The 19,392-nt window shown below is 39.1% G+C and overlaps 1 protein-coding gene across 1 annotated transcript in view; it reads left to right on the top strand.

The window, feature by feature from the left end:
• The first annotated feature begins 446 nt into the window (after positions 1-446).
• The window catches only part of RASA2 (RAS p21 protein activator 2), a 45,474-nt gene continuing 26,528 nt past the window's right edge, over positions 447-19,392 (top strand). Inside the window, exons 1-5 of the mRNA XM_030227003.2 lie at positions 447-571; positions 6,656-6,761; positions 12,020-12,123; positions 13,148-13,242; positions 17,179-17,255. Of these exons, the coding sequence (XP_030082863.1) occupies positions 511-571; positions 6,656-6,761; positions 12,020-12,123; positions 13,148-13,242; positions 17,179-17,255 (443 nt within the window). The 5' untranslated portion in view covers positions 447-510. The remainder of the gene's footprint in view (positions 572-6,655; positions 6,762-12,019; positions 12,124-13,147; positions 13,243-17,178; positions 17,256-19,392) is intronic.

The following is a 19,392-nucleotide window of genomic DNA, read 5'->3' as shown; positions in this document are numbered from 1 at the left end:
CTCACCCTGAGTGCCACATCCAGACTTTTTTTAAATACCTTCAGGGACGGTGACTCCATCACCTCCCTTGGCAGCCCGTTCCACTGTCTAATCACCCTTTCTGTGAAGAATTTCATCCTAATAACATGACATAAACTTAACATAAACCTCCCCTGGTGCAGCTTAAGGCTATGTCCTGTCTTCCTGACAATAGAGCAGGGGAAGGCGCGATCAGGGCCAGCTCCGGAACCGGCCGAGCTCCCCGGCCCCCAGCGCAGCGCAGCCCCAGACCGGTGGGTGCGCAGGGTGGCGGACGCCGGGCGGAGCCCCCTCACAGCGCAGGGGGAGAAGCCGCCCTAGCGCAGGCGCCGCGCCCCCCGCCCGCCCCGGCCGATGGTGCCCGCGGGCGGCGGGGGCGGGGCGGGCGGCTGGGCCGGGCCGCTCTCTCTTTCTCTCCCTCCCTCCCTCCCTCCCTCCTTCGCTTCCCCCGCGGCGCTGCACTGCGCAGGCGGCGGTGGCGGCGCTGGCGCGATGGCGGCGGGAGACGGCGGCGACGAGATGCGGGTGCTGCAGAACCTGCGGGGAAAGATCTGTAAGTGCGGCGCTGCGGTGGGGCCGAGAGCCCGGGGCCGCTGCGCTCAGGTGTCGCTCCCGACCCGGCCCCGCTGCTGCCGCTCCCTCCCGGCGGCGAGACGGGCGGGCACTGGCGCGGCGGCCCTGGAGGCGGCGGGGCGGGGGCGGGAGCGGGAGGGCGCGGAGGGGCCGCGGCCGCCGCGGGCCGGGTCCGGGTCGGGCCGCGCTGCGGCGGCCCCGGGGAGCCGGCTTTGTGGCTGCAGAGACGGCACGTGCGGGCTGGGCCGGGGTCTGCGCGTCCCGGGGCATGTGGGGTGAGCGGATGGATAGACGGATGGATACATGGACGCGGCGGGGCTGGGGGAGGCCCGGAGTGCCAGGGAAGCATCCGTGGCTCCGAGGGATCCCTGGAGTCAGCGGGCGAACAGAAATGCCCCCTCCCGCCCGGACCTCGGGCATCAGAGTCTGTTTGTCAGGCTGAAATTGCGAAATTAGCGATGTGCAGGAAGTTGGTGGTGAAGGGCTGTTCTGGAAGCGGTCACCAGCCCTCCCGTGCCTCTGTGCAGCGTGTGTGCGAGCGGGAGGAGGCGGAGAGAGAGGCCGGTGGCCTTATTTTGGTGGCTGGGAAGTGCTGACTGCCAATACCGATAGCCTCGGTAACGTGGGAAGCCGTCGGATGGGCAGGGAGGAGGGCTCGGGGAGGCGCACAGATAGTGCGGTGCGGCTGGGGAGCACTTCAAAGCGAGTGGGAGAAACAGGATGTGCCGCGGCTTCCTGAGGGGTATCGCGGTACATTCATACCGCTCGGACGCGGCCCGCTTGTTTCCTTTCTCACGCAGCCGATCGACTTTTTTGAGAATGAAGCGAAACAAGTTGTCTCGGGCATGACGCTGGGGTTGAGAACCGGTTGTGAAAACACGTTGAAGGATTAGGTTTGTTGGAGGAGTGGAGTCGTGTTTACTTAAATATCGTCATGCAGCCTAGATGTATTTACTGTGTCTTCAGTAAATAGAAGACTGGGTCATGAAAACAGGAGATGGCCTGGAGTGGAGCTGGAGGTGCTCTCACTCTGAGGTGTGAGCAAAAGTGGTTAGGTAGGCAAGGCTGAACACACACTGAGATCTGCTGCTGTTAGCAATTAGCACAGAAATAATACAGGCCAGCTAGCCTTTTGAAAAGCATACTGTTCCTTTTGGGGTTAAAGCATGAATTCATAGAATCATAGGGTTATTAAATGGTTTTGTTTGGAAAGGACCTTAAATACGGTCCAAGCCTGGCCTTGACTACTTCCAGGGATGAGGCATCCACAGCTTGTCTACTGCCTCACCACCCTCATTGTAATGAAAGAATTTCTTCCATGTGTATAACCTCTTTCAGTTTGTTCCCATTACTCCTCATTCAGTCACTGCAGTTCCTGATGAAGAGTCCCTCACTGGCTTCCCCCATGAGATATTGGAAGGTTGCTGTGAGGTCTTCACTCAACCTTCTCCAGGCTGAGCAGCCCCACCTTTCTTAATCTGTCTTCAGTAATCTCTGGCAACCAAGGTTTTATGTATTCCCTAGGAAGCAGGTCATAGTACTCCCTGGGAAGAAGGACTGTGACCTGATTCCTAGGAGTACATAAGAAGTTGGTTGTTGCTGCTGATTATTGAAGCTGGCTTATTTTTTTTTTTTTACTATTCTCCTTCCTATCTTTTATCGTAAGGTTTTGTCAACACTGGACTGCACAACATTCAGTGAGTTTTACATTTTGGGATATTGATGAAAGTTTTCTGCTAGACATTAAAAAAAAAGGCAAAATGTCTTGAGACTTATGTTGAAACCAGTTTTATTGTCCCATTTGTGTGTTATGGATTGAGCCTGTGGCTGTATCATAACTTTGAATGTTCAGTTAACTGACAAAAGTGTGGGTAAACAGAGGACTGTGACCTTCTTCCTGGGGAATATATGAAAAGTTCATTGCTAAAGATGGACCTGTAAGAACCCATTTGAAAAATGAGTGGAAGTAACAGCTGCAGTAAAAGACATGTTCTTGAAACAGTGTGAAAATCACTTTGTAAACCTACTTACTTCTTCTAAGAAAACAAAAACTGTTTAAAAACTCCATGAGTTAAAAATGCTGTGGAAGCTTGGATGCTCTTTTGGCTTTTTCACATCACAAATACTGTGTTATTTTCACTTCTTACTAGCATTTTAATACTGTGTTTTGTAGGGGAAAACCCTCTGAATGAAGAATAATAAACAAATGTAATAATGTAATCCTCCTTGATCTGTAGGGATTAACAATAGCAGACCTCACTTTGGAAAGCTGATGTTTGTAGTCTGAAGGAATTCCTTATAGCATGTTTCTTACAAGAAGAAACATTTTTGGTGCCCAAACTCTTTGCTGGCAGTTAAAATTTGACACTTGCTAATTTTATGTGTGTTGCATGAGAGAGCATGTTAGTTTTAATGAGATAATGTCAGTTCTGTGTAGTTCTGCATGTATAGAAAGCACCATCTGCAAAAAGTTATTTATACTGTGTTTTGCAACACACAAATTGGTGGCAAAATCTAAATTTAGCCATGTTATACAAATCATTACACCAGATTTAGAATTGAGACATGTTCTTAAAGATGGCTTAAGCAGTCATTGCATACCTAGCAGTGAAGAACCTGAGTAAGGTCGTGTTTGCAGCCCCTGGTACCCTGTTTTTGTGGGCTGTCAGTGTTTGCAACCAGCCTTCTGCCTCCAGTTTTCAAGTGAGGTGAACCGGTCTTGCCTGTTTAAGACCCTGTAATATTCTTGGAAAGTGTAATATTTCTTTTAAGCAGGTTTTCACCAAAAATCCAGTAAAGACTGTCTTTTCCTTTTGGCAATGCTTTTCTATTGATGGCTCTATTTTATGTGCCATGGTAATGACAAAAATGCTTTATACAAAGGTATGTGGTGTCAAGTAGCTTTAGGCATATCTTGTAGTGTAGTGTTTCAGGCTGTGGCTTCTGTTTTCATTTTATGCTGTACGGAAGTACATTAAGTGATTTGAGTTGCCTTGATTTTTGGAGTGTTTACTGAAACCTGCATTAGTGAAGCACTTGGAAAAATGTCCCTGTTGTCTCCTAGAGCTCATTTGACAAAATTCAGGATGCATTCTTTTTCAGACTTGCTCCATGTTTTTACCAGTGTGAGGTTATCTTGGATTATGCTGCACTCCTAGAGTAGAATTTATTGTTGCTATATAATATGTTTAGTCCTGTGAAGCAAATACTTCAGAGTTTGTGTGCATTAATGTCCTCTGGCAGAGACCCAGAACAAAGAAATGTAGAAGATGGACACTAATTGCACACTTTTACTTGACAGAGGATATTACATATACATATATTACAATATAATACTTATATGTAATATAGATATTACATATATGTAAATATATGTACTGAAAATGTAAACATTCAAGCAGATATCTGATGTTGTTAATACTTGATTTTTATGCAACCATTATAGTCTTAGGTTTCTCAGAAAAAGGAAGATGTAGTGTAATCAAAGACTTGAGCCTTTTTTTTTTTTTTTTAAAGGAAACAAGTTTCTTGGAAGAGTTGGGTCACTATATGGGTGAAATGTCTCCCACAGATAGTAAGAGGTGTTAGAAACTATGTGAAATCTCTTGCTCTATATTTTACCTGACAAGCGCTGTGAGGTTATTTTAAACTCAGGATTGAGGATCCTCTTCCTCCCGAAATTTTGTCTGTTCTTTAAAGCCAAACACTTGGGCTACAAAATAAAGGTTTTTAACTGATGAAAAAATCAGATCACAGAATATTCTGAGTTGAAAGGTACCCTACCTACAAATCATCAATTTCAGCTCTTAAATGAATGGCTCATATGGGGATTGAACCCACAGCCTTGGTGTTATTAGCACCATGCTCTAACTAGCTGAAGTCAAAACTTGTATTTGTGTATTCCTCTAGGTGGAAAGTTTCTTTTAAAACTGAAAAACTGCTCTATAGTATACAGACAAATATTGAATTATTCATAAATATTTAATTTCTTCTCCTTTTAAGAAAATATGAAACTGTAATTTCCTTTCAAAGTCTACGGTACTGTGCCTTTACAGTGATGATTAAATAATGTTGTATTTTAAATATTTTATGGGAAAATAGGACCATGCCAAGTGTTAACTAAAAAATAAAGCTGTTCTCAGGAACAGCTGACACATCTAGTTGATGTTTATTTATTGCAAACTTTTGGTATCAGGAGCTCTCCAGGGATTACATCTGGATTGATGAATTTATTTTTATGTGTCATATGTTTTATTAAATTAGCTCTTCCTTAAAAAAAGTTAAGGCAGTGGTAATCTGATGCTTTCCGTGGTTCTCCTGCAGTATCTCACTTAAAGGTAACTTGGAATTTAGTCCTTTTTTGGAGTCTAAAGCCATTAAAACCAGGTTTTGTTCACGTCTCTCAATCTGTCCACATGAAGTGTGGTGTTTAAAAATTATGTGTATACTTCTTCCTCTCCCGCACCCGAGCTGATGAAAAGCTTGTTGATGCTTCTGAGAGTGCAGGTTTCAACTGTGGAAGTTCCTTAAGTGTCTCTTCATGCTTTCCATCAGTGTACATATGCCTGACCTGGAAAATGTCATGATTGAAGTTCAGTCTGTGTTCCTGTTAAACTGTCACGTTCTCTGCTCAGAGACAGTCGGGCCAGCCCTTCCAGTGCTGGGCATTACTTACTTAACTTCCAAGACTGTAATAGGTTAACCTAAATTAACCATCTAACACAGAAAGAGTGTGGAGGAGACAGAAAGCAGAACTTTGATTTCGCATCTTACCAGCATAGAGGATAAAGCTTACTCACTGTGCTTCATATCTGCATTTTTAAAAAATAAATACGTATGACATTTCAAATCTAGTTTCAAACTGTGCTTTCTGAAAGGTCTTATGCTACTCAGACATAAAAGTAATTAAAACTCAATACTTAGAGGTATTTTTCATCCTATTTTAATATCTTATATAAATAGATAATGTTTAGATAAAGTTGATTCCAAATGTCATCAAGAGAGGTATTTCCAGCAGCAGGCAAGGATGTGAGAGGTCCTGGCTAAGACCTTAATGCAATTCTGGTTGCCTGTGGTTTGGACAACCAAGTGGAAAAGGGGCAGATCACTTGCTCTGTTTAGGAGCCTCTCATGGGAGAGAGTACCAGAAAAGCTTGTAGTTTCTTTTAGCAAAATAAAAGATTATAAGGGTCTGTTTGTTGTCTTTAGACATTCAAAGGGGGAGGAGACATCTGAGCAGAAAGTTTCTGTTGAATTTAGAGAATGGTGTTGCTATAAATTATCATAGATATCTGTAGCATTTGGATTTTGGAAGAGCAGCTTCAACTGGTTTTAGCTGTGATTGTTTAGAAGGAACCATTTCCTAACAGATCTGCCTTATGTCCAGCATGTAATTGCAGTGACCTAGATTCAATACCCAGCAGATCTTTGTATTCTTGTGCTGCCAATCTTTCCTTCTTATTAGAAACTTCCTTTTATTCTTTTCCATGTTACATTGAATTAGGAGGTGATTATTTCCCCCTTTTACTAGTTAGGAAAAAATGAACAGTACTCATGAGGGATATATTTTCAAAGGCTCAGCCAGCTCACAGTCTGCTGTTCATCATGGAAAATGAAATAAAGATTTGATGGGCAAGTTCTTATTAATCAGCTTCCTTTAGCCAGAGTATTTGCAGAGAAAATACCAAGTGAACAATAGCTCAGGCAGATCATGCCTTGGTGTTATGACCTAATGCCATATGACCTCAGGCTGTGAGTGTCTCGGATTTAACAAGTTGTGCAGGGTCAAGCCAGAGATGAGACCTTTCAAGGGAAAGTGCAGGTGCTGCAAGAAGTGGTGTTCATGAGTCAGTGTGTCTCTTCCTGTCGACTCTCATTCCATGGGAAGCTGGATGTAGCAACTTCTCTGTCCTCTTGAAGCTTATGAATGGAAAATGAATATCAAAATGCATGCTGAATGGAAAAGTAAATTTTTTGAACACACTCAAACTCTGACATTCTTGTACCTAATATTTTGGAAGTTTTTCCCCTGCAATATTTACAGTAAATTTTTTTTTATTTACAGATGATGCCAAACACTTAGTACCCAACAAAATGAGAGACTTTTTCTGTACCATAAACTTGGACCAAGAAGAAGTTTTTCGTACACAGGTAGTTGAAAAATCTTTAAGGTAAGCTCAGTTTTTAAATGGAAATGATAAGCAAGACTGCCCAATACCAGTGTGTATGGCTTTTGCTTGTACTAGTTTAAAATGAGAACTAACTTGTGGCAACTACTCAGATGTTACGGCAATGTGTAAATCATGAGAGTGTTGCAAGAAGTCAAAATTGAGTCTTGTGAGCTTTTAAATGAAATATGCTAGAATGTATTTCACAATTACTCTATTCTGTTTTAGTGGGCAGCGTAACATTCTTTTTCTTGCTAGGTTGTTTTCTAGGGAAAGAAATCTACTTGATACATGCTCCCCATGTAATTTCCTTTTTCTGACAAGCAGTTGAAGTGTATTGGTGGAATTCTGCTCTTAATCTGAATCTGGTAAAACCTGTTTCTAGAATGAAGGAACCGGAACTTTGCCATGTATGAGAGTTTTCTGTGCTGTGGGGTGTCCCCTGAACAGGCCTTGTTCTCTCCTGTAATTCTTGTTCTGGCAACTGTAATAGGATCCACACAGAATACCTTGCTTTGCTTTCCTGGGCACCATTTGCTGTAGATTCTGCTACTGATTTAGAGCCTTAAAAAGAATCAAACAAAAAGTCAGGATGATGCAGCTGCAGTAATGTAAAGGCTTTCATGTGTCACAACTCTGAAGTTCACGGAGGACTCAAAAAAAGCATCACTGCAGCTTCATTGTTCAGAATATCTGAGTGACAGTTTTGGTTATGTGGAGGTGACATTAAGCCTTCCTTTTAAAACCCAGACAGTCTGTTCAAACTCTTGAAAGCTTTCTTAATTCCTTTTTCCAGTGATTTTGTTGTTAGTGTTCATTCTTTGAGCTCTCTCTCCAGATGTTTACAGGTGAGGAGCAGCTCAGATGACAAACTTAAATAGAGAATTTAATTTTTTCAGGACATCATTTCAGAGCCCTCCTTATGTTTCTGCGTGAAAAGCAAATATCACATATGTACAGTCAGGAACAAATATTTTGCTTATTTTTGTAATCTGTAGCTGCTGTAGTTAGATCCATAAAATTTTCAGAATTTAACAGGCTGCAATTGATTACAAAAACAAAATCATTGGAGTAATCCTTCAGAGAAAAATGTTGAAGAGACTACATTGACAAAGCAGAAGCTTAATTCCCCTTCAAATAGACAATAGTTTCATGAGCAAAAGACCCCAATCCAAGCCATCTCTGAAAGACTTTGCTCTCTGATTTTGATGTTAATGGAAATCACAGAAGTTACTACTATGCTTAGAAACAAGATCTGTTACATTTGATGCATTCACAGACATTTTTATTATGTTCTATTTAAAAATTATTAAATTTATGTACTTTGATCACCTAATGAAAGAAGTATTAGTTGCATAATAAAATATTTGATAAAGTAAAACACCTTAGATCCATCAAAAATATTTTGATAGTATTGAAGTTTTAACTGAAATTTAATTGCAATGTCATTAATACTTTAGAGAGGAAATGAAGTAAAAAAATCTCACTGTAACAAAACATTTGGGGGGAGAGGAGTCTCAAATAACCTGCCTCAAATAGAGCACTTTTCAGGTGATGACAGCATTGTATTTGAAGTTAGAACCTGGTGTTTAGAATTGCTCTTTTCCTTTCTGTCTCCTCTGACTTCATGGGTGACTCCTTCATCCTCTGAATTAGAGGAGGGTTTCATACAAACCAGTGAAACGTAATAAAATAACTCATCCTCTATTACCAGCAACCAGAGTTGGGTGCTTAAGCTTGATTGCTACTGTGTATGCAGTTATGAAGGTGGACTCTCATTCCAGAAACTTAATTACAACATCGTGTTTCTTATTGCTCTGTTAAACTAGAAACTGTACTAACCTAGAGGTACTGGGACAGGAGATGAAAGCTCCAATCTCTTATTAACCTGAAAACTTTATAAATTGCTTTTCACTGAGGTGTAGTACAGTATAATTTTAGTCATAGATGCAACTTTGAATTTCATTGTTTTGTTTCATATTATTTTGCTTTTTCTTACACACATAATTCACAGTCTGTTTCTGTCAATGTATTATGGGTTGCAAATTTATACAATTTTTAATCTAAATTTTAGTCCTGTGAGTATCAACTAATTAAATGTCTGTAAGTAATTATCACTAGAATTAAAATTAGTTTTGACTACCGTGGTTGAAAAATATTAAGAAGAGTATTTTTTAAATGTGCAAATAGGTTTGGCCTTTCACCAGTGCTTGGAGAGTTGTTGGAGTGCAGATGTAAAACAAATGACTTTCCAAAGTTAAAAAACTTGAAATAATACTGAAGTGAAAGAGGGATATTTTGGCTAATGACTTAAGAAATATTTCCTAACATGATGTGGGATTTCTGTGGGTTCTGAAGAAAGATGTTTTTTTTTCCATTGGAAAGTTGAAAGAATATCTGTGAGCCTCTTCAGATGTCTGTGGTCAAATATGAGGAAGGGGTATTGTGGTACATGTGTGTCCTTTTTTTTTTTTTATCCTTTCCTTTTTTTTTTTAAATTTAAACTAAGTTCAGTTTCTTTTTTCCCAACTGAACTTTGTGGTAGTGTAAGGTTACAGCAGAAATTAATTTCCTAGTTGATGTAACCATTGCTTTTATTAGCTAACAGGCTGGGGCACTGATCAGTGTCCTCACAGAACTGCCAGGTTACTGGAGCAAGGAAGGGAAGAGGAGAGGAGTGTGTTACCCAGTGAAATTTAATCTTCTGTACTACTGTAATCCAGTTCTTCCTGTACGGCAGTCTGGTCGTCCTTTGAATTAGTGCTATCTTCTAATTTTGTATCCATCACAGTCTTTAAAGTTCTTGCATCAAAGTCTCAAATGAAAGTACTAAACTGAGCGAATCCCTGAGGAGCAGGATGAGTGAGTTCTCCATTTTAATTATTCCTCATTGGTGTAAACTGTTGTTCCTGCCAACCATAGTATTCCGTACTTAGCTAAGAATTTCTTTACTAATTCATTGTATTCTTTGCCTTAATTTTGCTCTCTCTGACTGGTATTTTGCTTATGAGTCAACAACTGATAACCTCTGTTAATTTAGATAATGAAAAAGTATCAACATGAGTAAAAGAGTGTATTACCTTCTCTTTGTGCTCGTATTATTGACTTGTTCTTTCTTGTTGAATCTGAGACTTAATGTAGTGTTGAGGTCAAAATAATAAGAATAGAGTTAGTTAATGGCTGTTCATCCTTTGGGGGCTGGGGGATATGTATATCTGCACAGTTTGCTCTCTTAGGTGCAAGATAAAGATGCTAAATAGATTTTTGGAAATTTCTGCTTATAGTCTCCATCCCAGCCTAGTTATAATTGGATGCATAGATTACCATAGGTCCGTCCAGAGTAGGTACTTAAACCCTTGGCACTTGTTGGTGTGCACTGGAGTCTGCTGTTCCCTCGGGATATCTGTCTGAAGCTGAGCTAGAGCAGTTTCCCCTGACACCAGTGCCAGCTCATTCCCCCACTGTTCACTCTTTCTGCTGTAGTGTCTTTGTTTGTACCACTGCAACTTAATTTGTATAGCTGTGAGGGGAAGCAAACCATGGACTTGACTTAAGTTTAAAATGAGCCTTTGTTTCATCCTTGGTGTTGGTCTGACTTATTGTGTCAATACAATTAAAATGAGCAGTGGTGGTAATAAGGAGGTTGAGGTTGTTTAGGGCTGTGCTGCTGCTAAAGGTAATGCTCGTGAGTGTAAACCTTCAGTCATGGTGCTGACAAAAAGAACCCAGCCCTTGTAATCAAAGCGGAGTTTGTTGGCTTTGAAATTATAAAAAAAAGAGGGGAGCTGAAACACCACAGCTGAATTTTTCAACTGAGAATTTTTAAATTATTTCTCAGTGTAGTGCAAAGGCTTATAGTGATTTGTCTGCTTTGAAGCCTGTGGTAAAAGGTCTGTGTTTTAACAAAAAGAACATTTTTACTTGTGGAGTTCCTTATAATGAGTTCCTGCCCTTAAAGTTCTTGTTTAAAAAAATCTATTCTAGACATTAGAAATACTAGATTCTTTTATCTGTGTTCTTTCCCACTTTTCAAGTTAGTTATCAGCTCTTTTTAATTTATTTAATAAGCCATTGTCCTTAAGCATGGGGTGGTCTTTTTCTGTGATTATTTTGGAGGGAAGAGAGTAGGGATGGTGGCCTGTTCTTCCTGGTATCCTTTGGGTAGGTAATAACATGAACTGCTTGTTCCAAACATAAGCATATTTGTCATGTTTTTATTAGTTTAATAAAGTACTGTAGCAGTAGGGTCAGAATGATGCTTTGCTGGGAAACAAAAAAACCCCAACATTTGTTTCAGGGTTTGGTATAACTGATATCACAGTACTTTTCTGCATAAAAGTAGTTTCATGAACAGGAGCATCTTTCTCTGGTGATATTAATACATTGTAACTGAAACTATTTTAAGAACCCAGTTCTAGAATAGCAGGGTTTTTCTGTGGATCTGCTTGACTTTCGGAATTCATCACTTGCAGTAACCCAAACAACATTGCGGTTTTGTTCAGTATTGAAATACAATTTTCTGACTGCTGGCTCTGATTACATCAATAAGTACTCCTTAACTTTAATGAGAGTACCAGTTCTGGGAGTGAAATACCAACACATTGTATGAAATATGTGTAGCATAGAGAAACCCAGAGTCTTTTTCTGTAGAGGGCTGTGCACATGGCAGTTAAATAGAGTGACCTGCAAACATGATATTGGATTTCTTTAGATGGAGAAATGTGGTGATGGTTTTGGCGTGAGGGAGATGGTGTGGATTTGAGATGAATGCTTCTCTTTTTCACTGTTCTATCTTACAGTTTCTAGTAATAGCTTCTTACAGGTCTGAATCTTAAAGCAGAAGTTTTGACATGGAAGTTAGAGCTAAACAAATGCCAGTTAGTTAAGTAATCAATAAGTTTAAATTAAATTTGGACTAAATGTAGTTTAATCATGTACTGAATAACAAAATGAAACAAAACTTGTGCAGGTCTCAGGAAGTCTAGAGAACCAGCTAGAATAATTTCAAGACAGAAAAATAGAATGCAATTGCAGAGGAGACACCACTCTCTGTGTGCTCTGATTCTTACCTTTGATTAAACAAACAGAAGGCATTGCCATGTTATTGTGTGCTCTTGTGTTGAAATGGTTTTGGGCACAGCTCAGTGTAGTGCCAAGGGCCACGGGCTGGGACAGCAGTAAAATGCAGCTTTTTGATGTTCATATTCTATATAAATTGCATAAAGTGTTTCTCTATTTTAAGTTCAAATCTTTCTTTTCAGTCCTTATTTTGGAGAGGAGTTTTACTTTGAGATTCCAAGAACATTCCAGTGGTTGTCCTTCTACATTTATGATAAAAGTGTTTTACAAAAGGACCTGCGTATAGGTAAGTGTCTGTGAGGTGCTGTCTGCATCTGGCAGAGTACTTGGTTATTTTCAGTAGCATTATCTGTAGGATTAAGGATACAATTATTGGTGAAGCATCTTTCAAAACTGTGTGTAGTGCACTTAAGTGCTCCTTTGAAGTTTGAAAATAAGGATTTTGTTTCCTTACTTCATTCTATTATACTAAAATATGTTTTGTTTTTCAGGCTAGTAGGACATTTTATAGTCTTATTATGGTCTGAATACATTTTTAAAAATTCTTTGTTCTCCAATTTTGCTTCATTGGAATATTTGAATAATTGTCACTACTTATAGATCTTTAAAGAATAAACTGTGGAATCATTCCACAATAATTACAATTGTGGAATAATTTTTAAAATCATTTGTAGATAATTTTTTTCCCTGTCAGTGCAGCCTGTAACTTAGTGACTTAACAAAGCATTTGGCAGGAGCTTGTGTAGCTTAAGTGAAAAATCACGGGAGGTAGATTTGTTTCTCTCTCCACTGCATAATGACTTTATTGCAGCTGCTTTTTGGATACAGTTGCTACAAAACTCTAATAGTCTGCTGTGGAACAAGCCTTTGCTTTACTTGAATTGAGGAAGGAAATAATTTGCACCAGGATGTCAGATAATTTGATATAATAACAGCTTTCCAAATAGCAATCAGAAGAGTAAAAGGCATCTACTTCAGTTTCCTGTTTAAGCATTCTTGAACACCGTTTTTGTTCTCCCAAATCTATTATGTTATTTCCAGCCTCAAGTGTGTTCTTTATTTTACCTTCCTATTGGTGATATCCAGGATAACAAATAATAATTAATGCCATCAGGCTTTTTGCAAACTGTTTTCTGCTTTACTTACCCATAACATTCCTTGTTTTATGTTCTTCATATAGCATCATAAATTTAAAGAAAAACTTGGGAGTTTAGGAAAAAAAAATCAAATTTCAAACATAATTAAATAGTTGTTCTATTCAGATGAAGGTAATATTTATTCCTTCTCTTTCCCCTGCCGCCCTCCCTCAGGAAAGGTGTCAATCAAAAAAGAAGATTTATGCAACTACACAGGAAAAGAGAACTGGTTTATGCTTCAACCTGTTGATTCTAATTCAGAGGTTCAGGTAACTATTAAATTGCACATTTACTTTTTGAAAGTGAAGTACAGATAAGGACATGATGGTAGATTACATTGAGCTGTAGGAGATAAGGTTTTGTATCTGTATTTTGACATTTGTATTTCTGAGGCAGTTGTGCCTTCAGTTTGGTTAGGGAGCAGTGCACTCTACACCTAAGCTTGTGATATTCCTCATGGTACTTAAAACTGGCAGAAGGCATGAAGCAACTGCTTGGAAATGTCTTAGAAGTATTTTGATGTCTGAAATGCTTGTAAGAGGGGTCATGTACTTGAGGCACATGAATGGATCCTAAAACTCTTGATTACCTTTTTTTTAGTAATTTTTGCTGTTAACTGAAATAATGGCTGATTGTATGACATTAAAGTGGTCAGTCTTCAAATCTTGGATGTACTTGTGCTGTGTTCATGTATCTTTTCCTGAAACACTTTCTGCATTCAGGATCAAACCACTTGCACTTCACAGTTTTATTTCAGCCTGTGGTTCCAGTTCTTCAAACAGAATTGTTCTAGGAATAGGTAAAAGTGAGATGGCTCTAGAAGTTGTAGCAATTCTCTTTTTGGTTTCAAGAACAAAACAGAATTCTTGAGCATCTCTTAGCCTTCTAGTTGTGATAAACTAGTAGATTTTAATAGGGTTTTTTTCCAGATTTGCCTGAGGGCAAAAGTCTTAGACTTGACAGTGTTTGTATTTTTTTAGTAACCTGAAAGTCCCTTTGGGTAGGGAGAATCCTGGCTGCTTTTACAAGATCTGAATGTGCACAGAATTCTCTTATTATTTCCACTGATGATTCATTTATGTGTCATAAGTTTAGCCTGCAGCTCTTGGGTATAGGAGGGCATGTGGTTGCTTTACATGAAGACAGACTTTCAAAACATCTGAATACCACTTCCTCTTCTCTGTTAAAATCAGTTCTCTTTCAGTTATGATCAAATGGAATAGAATAGTTCATTTGGAAGGGACCTAGAGATCATCTAGTCCAGCTACATGTTGTCTTCTTTGAATTCTTTAATGTAATCACTCTGAAAATTCTAGAAAGCACTTTCCAGATACAAACGAAAAGGTAGTTTCCCCTTTGACTTAAACATTGTCATGCTTGCTATGTTTTTTTCTGTCATAAAAATGTTTTGAGAAAGGTATTAATTTTTGTCATAATACTACATGAGTATGTGAAAATTCAGTTAGACCATTCCATTACTAGAATGTAGTGATTTCTTACACATTGTAAATAAAAAGTTTATAGTTTTCCTTGGCTTTGTGACTCACAGCAGAATGTAAACTCTTACTTTTCTATAACTGTGCCATGCAAAAGCTGTCCTGCGTGACACTTCCTCATATTTATCTTTTCTTGAGTCAAGGCATTTGGGTAGGTTTCTCCTGTCCTGGTTTATTTTTCCATAAAAGTCTTTAGAGCATAGCTGAGACCAGTTCCCATCTGCCACGTTTGGCTGAAGTCTTGTTGGTTTGAATGTGGTATACAGTACTGAAATATATTCTGAGAGGTCCAAGATTGTTGGCTGGACATGGCTGAAAGTAGCAGACTTTTGTATTGTACATGTGCAGAAAAAGTTCATGAAATATTTATAAAGGTAAATCAGTTTGGAGGAAAAAAAAAAAAGTTGTTTTCTTTTCCTCATGGTACCATACATGTAGTTGATTTTTTGTTCCTCTGGTTCCCTCCATGTGAGTATTTTCCAAAATTTATGATGTGTGCAATGCAATAGGATAGCAGAAAAGTATTTTGTATTCCATGAATATGCACAGGACACTGCAGTTGCTTGATTGGGATTATTTTTGGGGTTTTCCATACATCTGCATTTTTTTCAAGAAAAGTGTACTTTTTATATACATCTATTCATTACAGGTTAACTTTGGTAAAATTAGCAGCCTGTACACCAGGAATGTTAGTGGTGGAGACTTTTAGAAAGCAGCTGCTCTGCTCTGTGTTTTGATATTAGCTGGTTTTTGTTTTCCTGCTGTTCACAGTATTAGGGGTTCATATTAATCTTGTTTTCTTGAAACTTTTTCCTTTCTTCACTAGTTCCTGAAAAATTAATACAAATGTGAGAATACTACGTAAATAAACCAGCCTTCTGTACAGCCACATTTAAAACCCAGTTGCATATTATGTCAGAAGTTCTGATATAGATCTGCAGATCAGCAACCTTAGGAAACCATCACACTGCTCTCAACAAACAAAATCTAAAACTCTCCATGCATGTTGGGGAAATATTTTCTTAAGAGCCATGTTTTTGTAGTCACAATGGCACTGAGCTGGGAGCAAACTGCATCCACAGGTAGTTCTCAGGAGCAGCAATGTGCTGTTTTATTCCTACTGTTAAGAGTAAAACACAATTTGTGGGTTTTGGTTTTATAGCAAAAGGAAGATGTTTAGGCCATTCACAGCATCTGTTTTCTAAAAAAGGTGAAGTCAGTTATTTAAATAAATTTTAATAATGGTTGTCTTTTCACTTGTCATTCAAAAACTTTGCCTTGTAAGGCTGTTGGCATGCTTCTCGGTATCCTGTTTTTATCCTGTAAATCTGTTTTTGTAATGCAGTTTCTCTGCTTGACAAATACTTTCTTAATGTACCTGTGTTCCTGTCCCTGTAGTAACAGTTTGCAAAACACCTGGCAGGCATCCCGAAGCAGTTAGGTTGGGAACTGCCTTGTAAAAGAAGCTTCATTTCTCCTCCCATGTGACGAACAGAGAAGGAAACACAGCCTTTGCCCCAGGGGATTTACAATAAAAACATTGCAGTTCTATGTCAAAACATAACTGCTATAGAAATGTGTGCAAGGTCAGCTAAGGGTTTTGCTTCCATTTTAGCAGAAAGGCAAAGCTGTAGTTCAGATTATGACTTGGTTCCTTTGCCACTCTTGCAAATCACCTTCCAGAACACTTCCCTGAGAATTTTGGTTGTGAAAAGATCGGTATCATCTTATGTTCCATTTAGCAAACAGACAAAGTCTGAGAATACCAAGGAGAACATTGTTAGAGGAAAGACTCTGGCAGTGTGTGCCTATCTTAGATGTAAAAGCCAGCACGAACAGCCAGGCACCCAAAGGAGTAGCAGGTATTGTTCAGGCAGTAGCTGTTTGGAGCAAGATTTAAGTAATAAATTTTGGTCATCCCAAAAAAGTTGCATATCATGGTTTAAAATTATGGAGCCTTTCATTGAGAGGGTACAGTAGGTTGGCCCTTGCTGGTTTCTGAAGTTAATCCATGCTGTTCCATAATTTATGGATTCTATTTCTTGAATGCATCCTGCCATATCAGAAAAAAAAAAGGAGGAAGCTAGGTTTAGCAATTGTTGCTACCTTTTCCTCTCTTCTGGTTGTGTTTACTTTCCTTGAGTATGTCAGCAGTCTTTGTGACATAGTTGAAAACTGCCCTGGGATGCACAGTTCGTTTCTAGATTATCTTTGGTCTGGCGGGATGGATTTCACTGTGGATAGTAAATGCTGCTGGTTATGGCTATTGCATGCCATTCTAGTTTTCTAGGTATACCTACCTGCCTTCAGAATCCAAGGTCATTTTAGAACTTTCTCCTGAAGCGTTCAGAAATTCATGTCTGTGCAAGGGTTCATCCCATGCTTGGAACAAAATAGCTGAGACTCTTACTCTTGGTAGTTACTCATGGTGGAAGAAGTACTTGTGAGTGTTAAATCTGTAGAGGCTTGACTGATTCTTGTGCCGTCTGCAGATGAGATGGTACTTCTCTATAGCATTGTCTCAAAGTTCAAGTGCATCCATCATGCTCTACTTGCAGGATATGTGTTTTAGATTAAGTATTTTCTTCAAGTGGTAACATTGGAATAACCTTAAATAGCTTCTAACTGTTAGCTATATTATTGTTCTAATTCCTACTTTTTAAATAAATGCTTTTAAACTACTTGTGTTTCTCTCCTGTTTTTTTTCAGGGAAAAGTTCACCTTGAATTAAAACTGAATGAACTGATAACAGACAATGGATCTGTGTGCCAGCAACTAGTAGTACAGTAAGAAATACATAAATCCTTTAATATTTGGTTGTTTGTTAGAATGCTAAGGGATATGTCTTTGCCGATAGTGGATGTCTGCACCTCTTACTACCAATAGCATTTTTCTCTTTATGGGACTTTCCTTGGAATCTGCCTTATGAGGAGTTGAGTATATGTCTAGGGAACTCCAGAAGTTTTTCACAGCTGCTCATCTCTGCTACCAAAGCCCTTGCTTTTATTGGAACTAATAGGATTAGTGTCTTGGAATTCCAGTTGAATTTGGTGTGGTGAGAAGGCTGGGAGTGTGTAGTGCAGCTGACAGCCAGAACTTGCAGTATGGCTGTTACTGACTGAATTACTGCTGCTGGTGGTATTTTTTGGGAGCTGGTTTTGTAAAATTTATTACTAGTTTTGCTTCAGAATTATTTTCTTCCAGTTAACTATGATAAGAAATTCTTACAGAAAACCAAGTACAGGAGTTGTGGTTCTGGAACAGCATGTTTACCACATTTCAGTAAAACTTCTTAGCAGCAACTTGAGGAGATTTCACTACCAAACTTAATTTTGGCTCTGAAGTGTAAAAATGCTACAGCATATCAAAGAGTATCATAGAAACAATACATTTTTTGTCTATTTGCTAATGTAATTTTCTTTAGGAAGTTAAGATGTCCTTGTCTTTGTCAGCTCTCTAGACCCAGATGGATAGTTGAGTTGGAGCAGGACCCAGCAAAGTGGTCTGTTTGCTGTTCTTTAGCTTGTTATGAGGGGGAAGCTATTCTGTGGTAGAGCTAAGCTAGTGAAACTGGTGATGGCTTAATGGCTTAGGCTCATAATTCAGGTAAGATGGACATCAAGGTATCTTTATTACTTAAAGATAATTTGGAATGTGTTTGCTTTTATAGTGGGGTAGCAACATGGTTCATTGGGAGTCCTGCTGCTCTTATTTTTGTATCCCACTTGCAGCACAAAGCAGAATTAGAACAGCTTTTCCCCATAGACTGTTTACCACCAAAAGCTGGCTGGAGCTTTATGACTTTGTGTTTTATTCCCAACTTTCTTAATTTTCAGAAAATGTTACATTTTTATGTGTTCATGCACTTCATGTTAGTGTTGTGGGTTTTTTATTTTAAAACCTTGCCTGGATTTTTCATATGATGAAGAAAAGTTACAATAGAAAGTTACTTTTGCAGATTGCAGTTTTGAGTAGGAAGTGGTTTACTCACTGTGCCCTCTCTTAGGATCTCTTTATGACGGAGATAATTGATCAAAAGGAAGCCAGGGTTCTCTTTTGGTTGCAGCACTCACCCACTCACTGCCATGTGGGAGAGGACTGTGCGTTAGACACTGCTGTATTACATCAGTGCAGTTGGCTGAGGTTAGGAAATGCACTGGAGTTCCTTAAACCCAAAATGTTTAGTAGAATTTTACCACACATGCTGCTGCCCTTGAAATAATTTACTGCATTACTAATACATGGTACATTAATGTGTTTTGCATGTACATGTGAGAGTATATGAAATAAGAAATCTCTCACTGAATGTGGTATTATAGAAATGGATGTGAGGGCATTTTTGAGATTTGATGTTAAAGCGTGAGGAACTTACAGAAAATAGTTGTGGGAGTATTAAAGAGAAAATTAAACTCTTTAAAACCCTGCTTGTCCTGTAAATTTCCCATGATAGTTAGTAAGTGATGCACTTCCTGCTATGTTTTTCGCTAGTCACCAGGCCCTGAGAATGCATTGAATTAGTAACTCCTTTAACAAAGCTGAAAGATAGAAAGGAGCAGAACCATGTCAGAGTAAAAGAGAGACAAGGAGTGGGCACAAATTTATCTGTCTGTTTCTGACTCTTCTTTATCTGTTCTAAACTGGAAAATAATGGCCAAAGGAAAAAAATCACTGAAAAAATAATTTTTGACATGCAGGCTATGACACCTGTATTTTAGCAGCAATATTTTACTTCATGTTCAAATTAATGGTGTCTCAATGCAATGAAAATTAGATGCTTTTAAACCTTCACCAGTAATTTTTTTCTAGGATAGGAGAAGGCTAGATACTTGTGCTGGCTTCTGTGCATAGTTAAGTTGCTAATGGATTTCCACTGTGTATTCCCTGAGTGTCCAGAAATTCTACAAAGATGACAAGTAGTAGCTC

This window comes from Serinus canaria, chromosome 9, assembly GCF_022539315.1.
Source record: "Serinus canaria isolate serCan28SL12 chromosome 9, serCan2020, whole genome shotgun sequence".
In the NCBI taxonomy this organism is placed as follows: domain Eukaryota; kingdom Metazoa; phylum Chordata; class Aves; order Passeriformes; family Fringillidae; genus Serinus; species Serinus canaria.
The sequence above is the reverse complement of the archived record's forward strand: the minus strand, read 5'-3'. Positions and strand labels throughout refer to the sequence as shown.